Consider the following 15,469-nt stretch of genomic DNA (forward strand, 5'->3'; position numbering starts at 1 on the left):
ATGTATGATCTTAAATAATGCCATTAAGACAGTCCAATAGCTCCTTACATGAAGAGATGAGCAATGAGTGCATCAATATGACAATCAAGCACTTCAAAGTATTCAAAGCACAGAAAGTTTAGTGTACTAGTCCAAAAAACAGAATAAAAATCTCTACTTGATCAGAAAAAGAGTTTATTAAACCTTGAAAAGAATGGGGGAAGACAAAGGATGAAGAATTGTCAAGATTATATAAAAGATCATTCCATGATCTTTTGTCAAGATTTATATAAAAGATCATGAAATGATCCCCTGGATGGAGACAATAAGGAAGTGTGACATTACCACACAGAAAATTCATGCTGTCAGCAAAACCAAACAGGCAGCTGACAGCAACCTGCTCCAGTGGAAGGTGTCACTGCCCATGGCAGGGGGGTTGAAATGAGATGATCTTTAGGGTCCCTTCCTATCCTCATCACCTTATGATTCTGTGATCCTCTTCAACACTTACTGAACAGAATGTGCTCAGCCAAGTTGGATATCAGCTCTCTTCTGAAGGGTTCGCTGGTGATATCCCTGGAGTTGGGCAGCGAGGCTTCTGCACCCTCATCCACAGTATCATTAGGTCTGAATGCAGAATAAAAATTAACATGATGACATTTAGATTCTGGTCAAAATGTAAAATAATATAAACTACAGCACAAAATACCACTATAGTCTGGTAAGGGCAGAAAATATTATCAGCATAAAGCTCTACCAGCTTTTCCTGATTATTTCTTTGCACTGCACAACAATCCATGATAAGACTACCAGAAGAAAAAATGCAAGCTTTTTCTATGGCTACTCATGACCTTGCAGTAGCCAAATTGCTCTTTTTTCTTCAACAAATATGGACAACAGTAGAAAAAACAAATCTGCCTGAAAGACAGAGCCCAGTTTCTCTACAAACTAGAAATGGTCTTTTGTATGGACTCACAACTTTCTAAAGGTACAGGACTTTGCCCCCACTAGGACCACACTGGTTTGTATAACTCCCGAAAAAAGCAGCTAAAATGTCTATTTATGAAACAAATGCAGAACTAACCCTTGAGCAGTGCTGCAGTTCTGACAGTTACCTCCTTGAAAACAAGGAGTACTCACTCACAGGTCCTATTTGCTTTGGAATTATTCCAAAAACCTTGTGAAATGTTTGTTTAAAAACAAATCCTGTTTTTTCCCCTAAGCATGCCATTTTCCCCCCTAAATTATTCTATAAAATTTATAAACAAACCAACAGAAGTTACTAAAAAAAAAAAAAAAAGATGAAAAAAGGCTACCTGAATTTATTTGAACAGAGCTCATCGGGAAGAATGTAACTCATTATAATACATTGCAGTTAGAATTGCCTAAGTTTTGCACTTTTTTATAAACAACTAGATTATCCGTGGGGAGTTCAAGCACTGCTTGGAATATAATACAGAACCTAAAAGGACAAACGAACAAACAAATCCCAACCTGTTCCCCCTTTCAACAACACCCAAAAAAAATCTCTACCTTGATGGAAGTATAGCTGGTAACAAAGCTTGTTCCAAAGAAAAAGGAGCAGGCACAGGTTTTTGGCTTTGGCTGTTTACATATTCCTGTTAAAAAAAGGCTCATTATTTTTTGTACTTTTTCCACCTTATTCTTGCATTCAACTGATAATGCTACTACAGGAAAAAGGCAATTATTTAAAAATACAACTGATTAAAAATAGCTCACACTAAAAAAGCAGTAATAAGGTCAGAGAAATCAAAAGTTTTCAACAGCTTATTCACTTTTGACTTTATTTTATGCAAAAAAGTAGACTTCCCACAGCAAGGAATGTGTACTTCATAAAAAAACTTGCAAGGAAAACAACACATAACCTCTGTCAGCACCCTGCTGTGAACAACTCCTTTGAGATGAGTTCCACTACTAAATTAATGAGAACTGCCTCATTAACATGAATGAGAGCAAAACCTAGCACCCATTCAGAACCAGCATGGAGACTGTAATTATTGCTTACTCCTGCCTTCCTCAAATGCCAGGAGAGAGAACTTCTAAGGGGAAACACTACTGTACAAAACTCCAGTTGCAAGACACAAACTAAAGCCCCCAGGAAGCAGGCAGGGTACTGCATGCTTGGAATTCCTGAATCCCAAATTTCTCAAAAGCTAAACTCCTCTCCTTATAGGTTAAAATTTACACTATTCAGTTTTTAGGACACTGTGTTCCCTCAGTTTCTGTAAAGAATGGGAAACTAAAGAGCCACTTAACCTGCTGGTCAGGAAAAGTTCCCTCCCAGGAAAGCTGCTTAAAAGACTTCCACAGCCTCTTTCACACTCTCTTCTGCTTCCAAGCCTGGGCTCACAGAACTGCAGATGCCCAAAATTAACCCCCAAAGCTCATCTGCTTTAGAAAAACCTGCAGTGACACAACCACAGTTACACTTGTGCAAATGTGAGCTAAAGCACACTTTAAGGATTTATGTCATTTGTCACCATTCTAGAGCACAATAAGGAACACAGGTACAAATGAGACCTGACAGAGGCTGCTGGGAAGGTACAGAGTGATTAGCATTTCACTAGATTAAGAGGGCAGATAACCCTCTTTCCCTTACACTGATCCAAGAAGAGTTGTTAACTCCCTACCAAGAATAGCCCAAGCCTTCTCCTTTGGAAGTGAATTAGGATCTTTCCCTACTACACTAATTATAATGCAGTGCAGCAGGTCACAATAATTTCATGCTGTGGTAACTGAACCCTCCAAATCTCTCCAACCCTACTGCTTTTTCTGAGAGAAGTAGGGCAGAAAGAAGAACACCTAATTAATTTGAATAATGTTCTAGTAAGTTGCTGTTACAGTGCTTCATCTTATTAAAGTCACACTAAAAATAAGGTATACTGTGGCAGAATACAGATTAGTGAATTGTAGGTTAGTACCAGCAGGTTCTGCAAGGAGATCTGAGAAAATCAGAGTACAGGCAGATACTGGCCCACTACCCCATTCTCTGAGAAACTACAGAACAGCATACAGTGAAGTGCTGTATGTAACAGTTGTGAACGAATAATGAATGATGACTTTCAAGAATATACATATTTTCATGATATATTACCCATGACACTTTCATAGCTACTAATTTGCTCAGCAATTTTAAAAATCCAGGGAGATAAACACCCTTCCTCAACCACTGCAGATGTCATTAAATTCAACTGGAAAACAGTATTCAGCTTCCTTCAACTCCAAATGTCTCTACAATGTAAAGAAGTACTAGATAGTATAAGGATCATTTTACACATCGCTTGTTAAACAAAGAACCCCATCAGTAAGAATACTTAGACTGTTTCAAAACTAATATATCAACTCTGAGACTATTTCAGCTTAATACAAATGTGACCAAAGACTCAAACATTCATCAAAAACAGGGATACTTCTGTTCTGCCAGAATGGACTGCAGCAGATAATGCTAGTGATGATAACCCACAATGAGAAAACCCAAATAAATGTGTCCCACTATTGAAACACCAAAAATGTCAAACCTTCAAAAAGACCTTCAAGATGTCAAACTTACTCTTAAGGAAAATGGTTGTGCAAAATCTACTCTGACACACCCATAATTCTTCCGCAGCATTCTGAAGACTCCTCTAGCTATACTCCAAAGACTTTCATTCTTCTTAGGCTTGCCCTAGAAAAAACATAGGTGGTTGTTTTGCTTTTCTTCTACTTTGCAATTAAAAGGTTATGTTTAAAATTAAAATGCATGCAACAGCAGACAAAGCAAGCCCAAAGCTTTTGACACACCTTATAACTTCAAGTACATCTAGAGAACTATTTTTCTCTTTAGATATCCCCTTGAACATATTACTTGTCATGTCATGAATTTGCATTTAGAAGTATGTCACCTGTACCTCAGCATTCCCTGTCAGAGACGTTTTGTGATTCATGGCTCAACACGAACCCTGAGTCCATGAACAGAGGACTAGCACAACCTTTAACTATGTAACACATTTTCCTGCACATAAGCAGAAAATCCCCTAGGCAAAGCAAGTTGTTTGATTGCTCTTACCAGCTGCTCACTGTTATAGTGACCTTCAATTATGCGATCATAGGAGATTCCCACAGGTATAATTAGGACATCAGGGGTAGCATTTGAGAAGAGAGCATCCACCACCACCGACAGAAGACCTGCTCTAGCTCCAGATGTCTTCCCACTTCGAGACCGTGTGCCTTCCAAGAATATTTCTAGAAACTGCTGCTGTCTCAACAGTTCTTCTATGTGCTGAATAGAAAAAGATTGAAAAAGAGAAAAAATAAGTATCTAATGATACTGGCATACATATATATAATAACCTACAATTATATTTCAGGTTGGGAACCATTTCCTTTTAAAAGTAATGGAAGATCATGACTTGGCAAGAGTACTTGTGGGAAAAAATCCCAGAAATTAATTAATGCCTGACACAAACCCAGACCTATGTGCAACTGAATTTGCATGAATATACAAGCAGTATATTCATTTGTTCAAAAAGCACCTCTAGCAATGGTTGATGCAGTTGATTCACATTCATCTTTCCTTCTGGTTCCCCAGCACATCCCATCTTCCAAGATGCAAATACAGCTACTACACTGAATGGCACAAAGGATTACATCAGCCCATAATGAACAGAGACTTCCCTTGTGTTAAGTGAATCAGTGTAGAGATGCTTCACAACAAAAGACATCAGTGAAACAAGTATAAATTAACTCAGAGAGCATTAATTCCACATTCTTTAATAAGGATTATTCAAGGTAGATTATCTGCTTATCCTCAAAAGAGCTGAGCATGCAGTTTTCTTTATTTTATAAATTCAAACCTTCATACAAAAATGAATCCCCTTTTGCAGCATAAAACCTAAGACAAATTCAAAGCAATAAATACATCTCCAGAGTGATGGAACCCACTTTTCCCACTTGCCCCACAAGTGAAATGCTACCACAGAAAGAAAGACAAGAAATACACACCACATAGAGCAAAGCTCTGTAGAGGAAATCCTTACGACCATCAGGGTTCTGATCCAACTTCCGACGAATGAAAAATCCTCCCAGCTTGCGGATCAATGTGCTACACACCAAAGAAGGATTATACTCATTGATTTCAGCTTGCAGGAAACTACTACATCTCCAACAAATAATTTCTTGCACACAACAGGGATTCAAATAACTGAAATTCTTAAAGACTAAACTGTATAACACTACTTGCAGATGATGGGACTACACAAATATTTCTCTATTTCACTTATGAACAGGCTTCTTTGCACTGTCTTGCTCCACTTCACCTTGACAGGTCACTGACCGGGAGGTTCTTGCACACTGAGATGCTGGTGACCCATGTAAGAGTTCACCTGAGCTGGCCCCAGTCCATGCTGTGCTGCACAGACTGCACGGCCTGCATGCCCGTGGTGTGACGCACACTCCCCTCAGCTGCAGAATCAGCTCAGCCAGCTGATTTTAACTGAGCAATCTGCAAGCAGCTCCCACTTGGCACCAGCAATTACACCACCTGCATGGTCCTGCATTTATCTCATAGTGTAGCAAGAAGTTCTCATGAGGACATCCCTTCTGCTTGACAGAAGCAATGATGAATAGGGCTGTTTTCTTGAAACAAAATCCTTTACTGGCTTAAAAGACCAAATAGGAGTACACCTTTCTGCAGACACGATGCTATATGTGGATCATGGGCCTGCTGAATGCTGCAGAACTCAGGGTGCCCACTGCCTAAAGTAATTAAAAAGTTAAATTATCTATGCTAAACTTTCTTTATTCTGTTGGCACTAAGAACTAGCATTTCAATTGCTAATTTATATGAATGCCTTTTTCACTGGAATTATTACAGACTAGCACCTGATAGTGTAAAACACCCTTGAAGTCAAGGCATTCCCCTTCTTTCCTCATCATTTCCTATAATATCCAGTCATTCTTTAGATACCAAATACGCCCAAATTCTGTCTTAGTGGAAAAATATTACCTAAAATACCTCAGGTTCTTCAGCCACCAGAAATATAATTTAAACACAGACTCAAGTGGAATACTTTTCCACACAGTATTATTCACCCAGTACGGTTGCTGCTTGTTAGCCAGCTCACTAAACTGCATGAAGAGCAACTCTTCACAACTCTTCCATTCACAACTCTTTCTCCCATATCATCTTTCCTTAGTCATCTAACCACTTTGAGACTACAAATAAGGAATATCCTTTCTCCTTAACCTACTAAGGTTGTAACAGAGCTTCCCAGAAGGATGTTGTGATGCTCCCTCTCTGAACACGTCATAGGAACCAAAGAAGTTCTACATGATGGCCCCATAACAGTCAGGTAATTTTACACTTAAGACATTTTGTGCAATAGATCAGATCCCACCACCTCAGTCTTTTTTCAAATAAGGAGAAGTTATTACCTGAAGATGGGGATGTTGAGATTGTTCCCTGCAGCTATGTAGGGTGCTTTGATGTTATGGCAGAAAAGAATGAATGTAAGCAGCAGATAGTCAATGTGGGATTTGTGAACAGGCAAAAAGATAAGAGGCAAATTCATCTATGGTGGGGAGAGAAGGAAATAAGAAACAAGTCAGTTGGTAAGAAACATGTAGTATTACTCCTTTTCTGAAATCCACTGTTAAGACTGCTAGCATCATCTTATCTAAACTGATGGTATTTTCCAGTTACCATAATTGAGTTTGTTTACTCCTGGTTTTCCTTCAGCTGGGACAATGAAAACATTTTAGTCAACTTGTCTATAGTCTTAGTTTTCATGGACTGTAGTTTTCAATTGTATCCATTACATTAACAATGTTATTATTATTAATATAATGCATACAAATACTCCCAATTTCTTCAGACTCACAGCCCTGAAACACTAATCAAACAATTAAAGTGATGTGGAAAATCCTCACTGTCACCAAAGTACTGGTATTTCTATTAGATATTAGCAAGGATTTATGAATAGTGGGTTTCCTGAAAACAATATTCAAAAAAACCCAGAAAAGAACAGGAACTTTTTTATTTGTTTCATGCATCTAATCAATATTGCTAAGGTAAATCCTGCATGACAAGTTAATTCATTTGAGCACAAAGAAAATGGTAGCATTCAGGAGGCTGTTTGACCAATTTCAATAGATATTGAAAAACTGGAAACAGATTGCTAGTAAGAAATGGGGAAAGCTTTTTCTTAAAAGTTTTTATTCCAAATCAAAGTGAAAGTGAAAAATCCTGACTAGATCTACTAATTTATTGCTGGCTGCATCAGCTCAAAAAGTGGAAATGATGTTGGATGCAAGGTCATCTGAGATAATCATTCAGCCTAATAGTTAAAATTTGATCCTGAATCAAAGGTAAACCCAGAGTTCACACAGTATTTTAGGTTACACAACTCTAGGAGCATATGTTTAATTAAGAACACTGTTTCACAGTGTTCTTATTGTATTTCTACCTACAAGTGCATTTCATACTGACTTAGCAGAACTCTCACAAAATAGAAGTGCTGCAAATATTATTAGAAACTACTTCAGAAATCTACCTTACTGGATTTTCCTACTCTCCCTTACCTCTGTTGCTGCTTTGACCATTTCTATTTGACCTCTGTGGATCTGGATATTCCAGAAGAAGCTGTTAAACAACTTCAGTAACACCCAGCCAGTCAACCTAAGGGAAAACAAACACAATTCAAAAAGCTTCATTTATTTCTGCCTCTGTTTTATATTGCTTCTGTATGCCTAAAGGCAAAGCCAGTTAATCTGATAACTTATATTCAAACAAAATTACTATAAAATCCAATTGCTAAACAAGGTTTTGCCTATGGTTAGTAGCCACATTTCAGCCTCTTGCAGTTATGACACAAATCTTGTATCAACTTCAGTGAAGGTTGTGAACAAGGAACATGACAGCGATAAAATCATCCTTAGTAGTAAATGTAGACACCACAGGAGAAGATTTTATCTAAAATAAGACCCTCCCTGAAATATTTATATCTACAAGTTATGACATTGAATAGGCTAATGGAAAAATTATCTTTCGGTCTATGATGCTGCAGATAGCTGTTCTTGCCCACAAGAGCCTGAAACAACAAATGATGCCAATACTGGTCCAAGCAGTAGCACCAAAACTAGTTTTGTGAGAAAAGGAAAAGTTTGTATTTAATCTTATCATAAAATATATTCCTTGGAAAGACAGAGGACTTCTGCTGCATCTGAAAATGAAGAATAACTACTATTTTTGTTGGCATTAAGTAGAAAGAACTTGTCCATTCCTCCACTCACTGACAATTTTGATGAGACATTTTTCTTACCTGATTAAAGCAGGTGATACATTTGCTACCATCTCCTGGAGAATTTTCCTAGCTTTTTTCTTTACTTTGTTGATAGCTTTAGGATCGGTCTGAACAAAACTGCCAGGAGTACTTGGCTCAGAAGCTTCATCTACAATGGCCTTCTGGACTCTAACATTAAAAAGTGAAGTTTATGAGACAGCCCCACAACAGAAGAGTCCAAAACACAGACAACAACAGCTAGGAATGAGCTACATATTACTACAGGAGTAAATTGCAAACATAAAAAGCATCCACACTAAACTACTGTGTACTCCAAATGCATTAAACTTGATTCAGTTTTATAAGCTCAAATTTAAGAGGCAGGTGATGATTGAATGGGCTCAAAGGAGACTACATGAAACAGTACATACACAATTCACAGGTACTAATATTAAAATATTAAGTGACTGTCAATTTTCTGAAATGGTTAACAAAGTTTAAAATTCAGGGGGGAAACAGGTGCAGTCTCATTTTTATTAATGCTTTCTTTTTCCTGCCAGAGCAATTTCACATACCTCATTAGACAGATTTATGCAGTTGCTATTTTGAACTTCTCAATTATTTTTGCCCTTGAATTCTCAGTTTTTCCAAGTCTAACAAAATTTTATAAGGACTATTTTCCCCCTTTAAAACATACCCAAGAGACAGTAAGTGGCTTTTACACACCCTAACTGTAGCACAACACAGTCTGCTTTACTTTTCAAAAGCAACATTATTATCTTCAGATGTGACTCAAGCTTTAAAAATTCAGGAGAATTAGCAATGTTAATGTAGGCAGTGTGTGCCCTCTGACAAAAGTAGCTTCAAGGAGCAGGCAGGTGGTTGAATTTCTTTGTGTCCAAGGAAAACTGATACCTGAACAGCTGATCAGGGGCTCAAGATGCCATTTAAAATGGCATATGAAACAGAAAACAAGCTCCACAAAGTTAAGGCTGGATACTCCATTCTACAGCCTTTTTCCATTTTTTGCTGCACTCTCCAGGTGTACATTCAGGGTACTCCAAAATGCTGCCTTCCTATTATTTCTGAAATACTGACATTTTCTGATGACTGCAGTATGACTTCAGTGGTAAGGACTTACATTAATTAGATAAACAGAAGTTTGAAGAGCTTTCATGTATCAATTTATTTTTCTGTGTACTGTCTGCTGTTCCCCCATTACACACCATTCATTTAGAGCATTGTAATCCTTAAACTCCCCTCTTTTACTATTCCAACAGAAATTGAAAGCTGTGCTAAAGATACTGCATCTACTAGTATTTTAAACAGTCTGATTTTTGAAACTTGCAGTTTCTAAATTAAGGCATATTTTAATGTAGTAGAAATTTTTAAAATTGTTAATTTTATATTATCTTACCTGCTACTATTCAGCACATTTTCTGTCAGATTCTTGGCAAACATACCCTTATGAACATCCCTCTCTTGCACAAAAAGGACGTAGCAAAAGCGTCTCGCAAGCCACCCTCTGTACCTACAAAAATATGAAGGGTATTTCAGTGTGATCCTTAAAATATTTTGCTTCCAAAAACAACAGCATTAAAAGAAACTAAAAATACAATTAAGAAGCAAAAGTAAGTAAAATTTTATAAATGGCTGTCTAAAAGCTTCTGCTTCTTCCAGTAAACTGCCAATATCTTCATGTTATAGATGAAACAACTAATGCATAGCACAGAACATCTGAGCCAACATCTGCACCCCTTCAACTCAGGGAGACACTGGCCTTAAAACACCCACAGAATCACAGGACTATAGTGACCAAACCAGCATATACATTTTGTCTGTCCCCTGGAACCAACACCCAGCTCAGCGAGGCCACAAGGAGTGATAGCGTTGATTTCCAATTTGGTGCCCCTTTCCACCAAGGAAGGTAAATGCCCAGCTAAGAGGTTTGTCAACTTCTTCAAGGAACATCAAGTCCTCTTGGGAAAGCTGCTCACGTAAGCACAGGGTAAACTCTCACAAACACTTTTGAAAATATGTTTGCATTAGCCATCAAAACTAAACCCACTTTTTTTGTTAGCTTTTCTTCCTTTACAGTGTCTTCAAACACCCAGTCCTATGTGTCTTCTCCATTCCTTCTCCTAGCAAAGTTTTAGCAAGAGTATAAGGACAAAATAATCAATAAATCTCACTACAAATTCAAGTGTTTAGGGTAACTTATGAAGACAGACCCTTCTTTTTTAATTAAACCTGTCCTCTATTCTTTCAGTCATACAAGCAGAAATCACCTGAGAAAAAGTTATTTGGAATATCAAACATCACAGAAGATGCCTGTGACACAGGAATGGCTTACACCCCTTCCCCCACAATGGTTACTCATCACTATTTCTCTCCTCACCTCCCTCATTTACCAGGCCAGCAGTGGACAAGCCACCATTTACACAAACCAAACACCTGGGACCCCCAAACAGCAGAGCTGATGTGATGGGGCAGAATTAACAGTGGGATGAAAAATTAAATTCTGGCAATTTCTAAGCCCAGAGCAGTAACTATTATGCAAAACTCCTGTCCTGAGGTCTGCTGGTGCAATGCCTGGCTGCTGCTCCAGTGAGTGTCCCAAACTGAACTGTGGGTGACAAAGCTCATGGTGGTTTCCATGCTGGAGCCCTGCCAACGTCTCACCCGTTGTCATCACTCGAGTTACTGATCTTGGCTGTTAAACCTCCCTACCACACTTCAGTAAAGTTATACATGTGTTAAAAACAGCAAGGAAAGATGAGACAGAACTTTTACACTGCAAAAGGCCAAAGTCCTAGAGTGAACTGTAATTAAGATGGGTGCACATGCATAAGCCATGGACACAGTTGCATGGAATGATCACACAAATTTTCAGACCAGCTATTCGTTCTGTCAGAGAAGAAGACTGGTGACCCTGTTTTAATTGCTTTTTTCCTTTCTCCCCCTTCTCTTTAAAGTTTGAGAGCCTTACTGATTTTTCCAGAAAGCAAAGGATATGCTTTCTGACAACAATAATTTTTGGTAACTATGAACATATCAGAATAGCACACAGCTATTGCAGGGATCTGTCAAGGTATGAAGGCTTCTACATTCATTTTACAGCTTACACATAATGTTTAATTGGAAAAATCTGTTTTCTGATCATGTAGCAATAAGAGAAGACAAAAATGACAAAGAATGGACCAGACAAGAGACATTTAAAACTGGCAGTTGTACCTCAGATATGTACAATTACAGCATGCTGGCAGTTAAAGAGAACCCCTCTTGCTTTCTAAAACCAGGGAACTGTGACTATGTAGCCCCATGAGACATCAGAACTTCATTAAAATTGTCCATTTTCACACTATAATGACAGTATATTTCCTCACTATTCTGAGCTAGATATGTTTGTTTCAGAATAATTCATTAACCTATATTTTTTTCTCCTAATATTTCCAATTCAAGTAACTTTGACCATTCAAAACCATTCAACACCATTCAAGCATTAGACTTTTGAAACTGATTTTTTAAAAGTTAAACAGTACTTCTGTTATGTTTCTGTATTCTAAACTACAAACTCAGCTCTTAAAAACCCCATAATTAATACAAATTTAATAAAGAACAGCTTCTAACATTAGCTTTCTCCCTCTCAAGCACACACAATGCTGCCTTTCTTTCCCTCAGACACTTTGGCTCATTTCTTTCAGGCTGCTGGCCTCTCTTTGTTTGCTCTGACTCTACAACAAACACTGCAGGACCTACTTATGCTAATGATTACTGTAAGGAAAACTTAGCAAGCATTTTTAACTTTCCAAAGAACAGAATATTTTTGTGCAATTCCAGTATCTTCATCCCAGAACACAAGATATGATTCCAATAGCGCAAAGACCCATCCTCATTTTTTAGATTTTTTTTCATTTATACCACACTTTTCAAAAGCTGCACTCTGCCACTGAGGCAGAGAAGAGACAGATTCATAAGACATATTCAGGTTAATTGCCATAAGTGGTAATAGTCAACACCTAACTTGTGAGCCAGATCTGCTCAGTAAATTAAAGGGCAGCCTGAAGTCATTCTGCATAAGGGAATAAATTGGGTGCCCTCAATATTATGCTACAGATGCTGCTGCCATTTGCATGAAAGGAGAAACAATCTCTCTCGTGAAAAAATTCTGGGTTTTTTGTGAAACAGGTTTGACCCCTACACTCTTTGTCTATAACCCCAAAGGACTTTGTCCAGTTCCCAAATACACACAGCCAGATTTAACAAGCACATTACTGAAGTTAGCACCAAATCTCTGCATTTTAGGACCACAATATATATCAGTTCAGTCCAGATCATAATAAAGATTTCTCTGTCATAAAATCAGAGCACATTGAATTTTAAAAGCAAAAGAAACACTTGCTACAATACCTGGTATGTGTTTCATTGATATATATGACATTACGTAGACCCAAAGAAGGAATACTAGAATTGAAGAAGTTATCCTGTAAAACCAAGAAAAAAAAAAGATTGATGGACTATTTCATTACATAAAAATAGCTTTGTCTGTTGCATTCATCACAATATTTAAGATAATGCAATGTTTTTCATTTGTACTATATGCAAAGCCAAAAGCAAAGAAGTGTTGAACCTACACAAACTCCTAAAATGAAAATGGAATTCTAATCACTATTCCCAAGTCCAATACTTTCAAAGCATTCTCTAGGCTTTGCTGTGTGGTTGCACTGGTTACACTCTTCAAGCCACAACATTTCAGTAGATTCTGATGTAATACAAACCAGGACTTGTCATAATACAGAACTTATCTTTGAGACAGAATTTTATTAAGCCACACTGGGCATTACTGTAACCATGAGCACTTGATGCTCAGTCTGTAGCATCCGGTTTGCCAGCAGAACAAGCATCGTGTAACAACAGCCCAAGGGTCAGGATATCCATTCATGGTTAGGTGGCAAATCTCCGCATTCCTGCTCTGCCTGAACAACAAACTCAGTCCAGCCTTGTAGAGCCTTGTTACAACTCCACATGCCAAGGTATTAACTGGGATGAGTTTAACAGCACTTCCACAACAAACATTCCTTAGCAGGAAGACCTAAATTCTACTCTTCCATAGCCCAAGTGAATACTTTGATGAAGAGGTTGATTTCTTTCTACCCTTCTTTCTTTCTATATGTAATTATAAAACTGGTACCTTGCCAGCAGTGAACTACAGCTAAAACTACTAGAACTGTACATATCAAAAAAAAACAAAAAAAAAGGACAGCAAAGAAGATGGTCACCAGCAACGGCAGAGCTGCAAAACAGCCTCACCACCAATTCTGCAATACAAGTCAGGTAAGAGTAATTTGTTTGTATTTTGTTTAGGACACACCATTTACCACAAAATTAAAATATATGACTGTCCTATGTCATTTAAAAATCAGGTAGAAATTATATGCTACAATGAGAGCAGAGTCTTCTGCTCCCTGCTAAAGCACAACTATGATGTACAATCAACCAATTAATGCTCTAAGGTCTTAAGAGGAAACTTGAATGTTATGCTAATTTCTTTGACTATACACTGGTGACTTTTTGTGGATGTGATAAGCTGATGACATGTTCTGGTAAAGAGAAGATGATTTGTTCTTGGTCTCCCAAAACAATCAGCAACAAAGTACAGTAGCACTGGATGCCAGTCTATACCTGTCCATACCAGTGCTCCGAGTGTCAGGTTAAACCTCACTATGAAACTCACCCTCCAGCAGTACTGTTACACTTTGGCTTTTCCTTATTTAAATCCTCTCCACTCCTGTGTCAAGCAGAGCACGTGGTTCTGTGAAACCAACTGAGCCAATACAGGATTTCCCTGCTTGCACAAAGAAGAAGCCCAGCTCCTACCACCACATCCTGGCCTTTCCTGCTGATCTCTATGCCTCACCTCTTAGAGCACCTCTAGCATTCATTACACCCTTTAACATCCCAACTTCACGCAGACAAGACAAAAAACTAAGATAGACAGACTAAATTAATAAAGCAGGCAGTTTCCTGCTTGGTTAGTGAACTTGATCAGCCCTCAGGAGTGCAGGAAGGAAAACAAGAGGGAGAAGCAAGAGTTTCCACTCTCAGCATTGGCAAGTTGTTAGTATGGTCAGCACACTTAAGGAAATTTGCCTCATTCATTTATTTTCTTAAGAAAAATAATGAATAAGGCAACTCCAAAAAAAGTATTTAGAATCTAATGAGATGATTATCTTTGTTACTGACTGTGCAAGGATGGTATTTTTTTATTTACAGCAGAAGGCAACAAAGGGCTTAATAGGTCATGCTCCTTTCTTAAGTGGGATCTCAGGATAGTTAATTAGTCTCCTATTAAATGGACAAAATACAGAACAAGATTTTTATTTTTAAAGCATAATTCCCAGTTTGAGAGGAACAGCCTAATTACTAACAGGCTAATTACTAAATGCATAAAGCCCTAAGCTGAGGATTCACACACACCTTTTTGCAAGTCAAAACACTTGACTTGTCTTTTTGAAGTAGTCTCAGTTTATCTAATTGTTTGTCTTTTTGCCCATATCATTCACAACCTTCACAGTGCATCTGGATTTCTATAGCCCATTTGTGTCATTGCTGCAATCTTCTGTTCTGGCAGAGGAACAGAGTGAAATAACTTTTCTTTGGTCAAAGAGGGAAGCAAATTTTCCCTCTAGCCCAGCCAATGAAGTTCTAACTGAGTGCAATCTAAAGCTCAGGGTGTACACATAACCAAATTACATGATGAACTGCTTGTAAACTGTATTGTGTCATTTATCAGCATTTTGCATCTTGAGCTTACAGAAAGCCTGCCCAATGCCGTTCAATAAGGTTCACATTTTAAATCAGCTTGCACAACCTCTGGAGAGCCACCATCCTGACACTGTTCCCAGCAGACAAATATCCCCACTATCACAACTGGCAGTCCTTGTTTCCAGGCTGGGCAGAGAGGCAGGTGTAGAAAATTGGCCAGGTGTAGAAAATTAACTTGTTCTCACAAGTATAGGACTAAGCAAGTTGGAAAGGAAGCATATTGCTTAGCTTCCAAACTGTATTTATTCTGTGGATAGAAAATAAAAGTGTCCTAAAAGCAAACTTTCACACTTTTATATGCTCCAAATTCCCATTATTAATCTAACACACCAGATAATTTTGCTATCCCATTTCCTAGTAGTAATTCTGAGGAGCTGGAGAGTTTT

General features: G+C 38.0%; 1 protein-coding gene across 3 annotated transcripts in view; it reads right to left on the reverse strand.

Annotated features, from left to right (window-relative positions):
• Window positions 1-15,469, reverse strand: part of GPAM (glycerol-3-phosphate acyltransferase, mitochondrial) — a 29,822-nt gene that overhangs the window by 10,352 nt on the left and 4,001 nt on the right. For all 3 annotated transcript variants that reach the window (XM_059851961.1, XM_059851960.1, XM_059851959.1), the window contains exons 4-13: window positions 12,669-12,742; window positions 9,676-9,789; window positions 8,298-8,447; window positions 7,558-7,654; window positions 6,412-6,548; window positions 4,981-5,080; window positions 4,046-4,258; window positions 3,551-3,664; window positions 1,513-1,598; window positions 491-606 (exon numbers count right to left, since the gene is read on the reverse strand). In XM_059851961.1, the coding sequence (XP_059707944.1) occupies window positions 491-606; window positions 1,513-1,598; window positions 3,551-3,664; window positions 4,046-4,258; window positions 4,981-5,080; window positions 6,412-6,548; window positions 7,558-7,654; window positions 8,298-8,447; window positions 9,676-9,789; window positions 12,669-12,742 (1,201 nt within the window). The remainder of the gene's footprint in view (window positions 1-490; window positions 607-1,512; window positions 1,599-3,550; window positions 3,665-4,045; window positions 4,259-4,980; window positions 5,081-6,411; window positions 6,549-7,557; window positions 7,655-8,297; window positions 8,448-9,675; window positions 9,790-12,668; window positions 12,743-15,469) is intronic.

Source organism: Haemorhous mexicanus, chromosome 7 (assembly GCF_027477595.1).
Source record: "Haemorhous mexicanus isolate bHaeMex1 chromosome 7, bHaeMex1.pri, whole genome shotgun sequence".
Lineage (NCBI taxonomy): Eukaryota > Metazoa > Chordata > Aves > Passeriformes > Fringillidae > Haemorhous > Haemorhous mexicanus.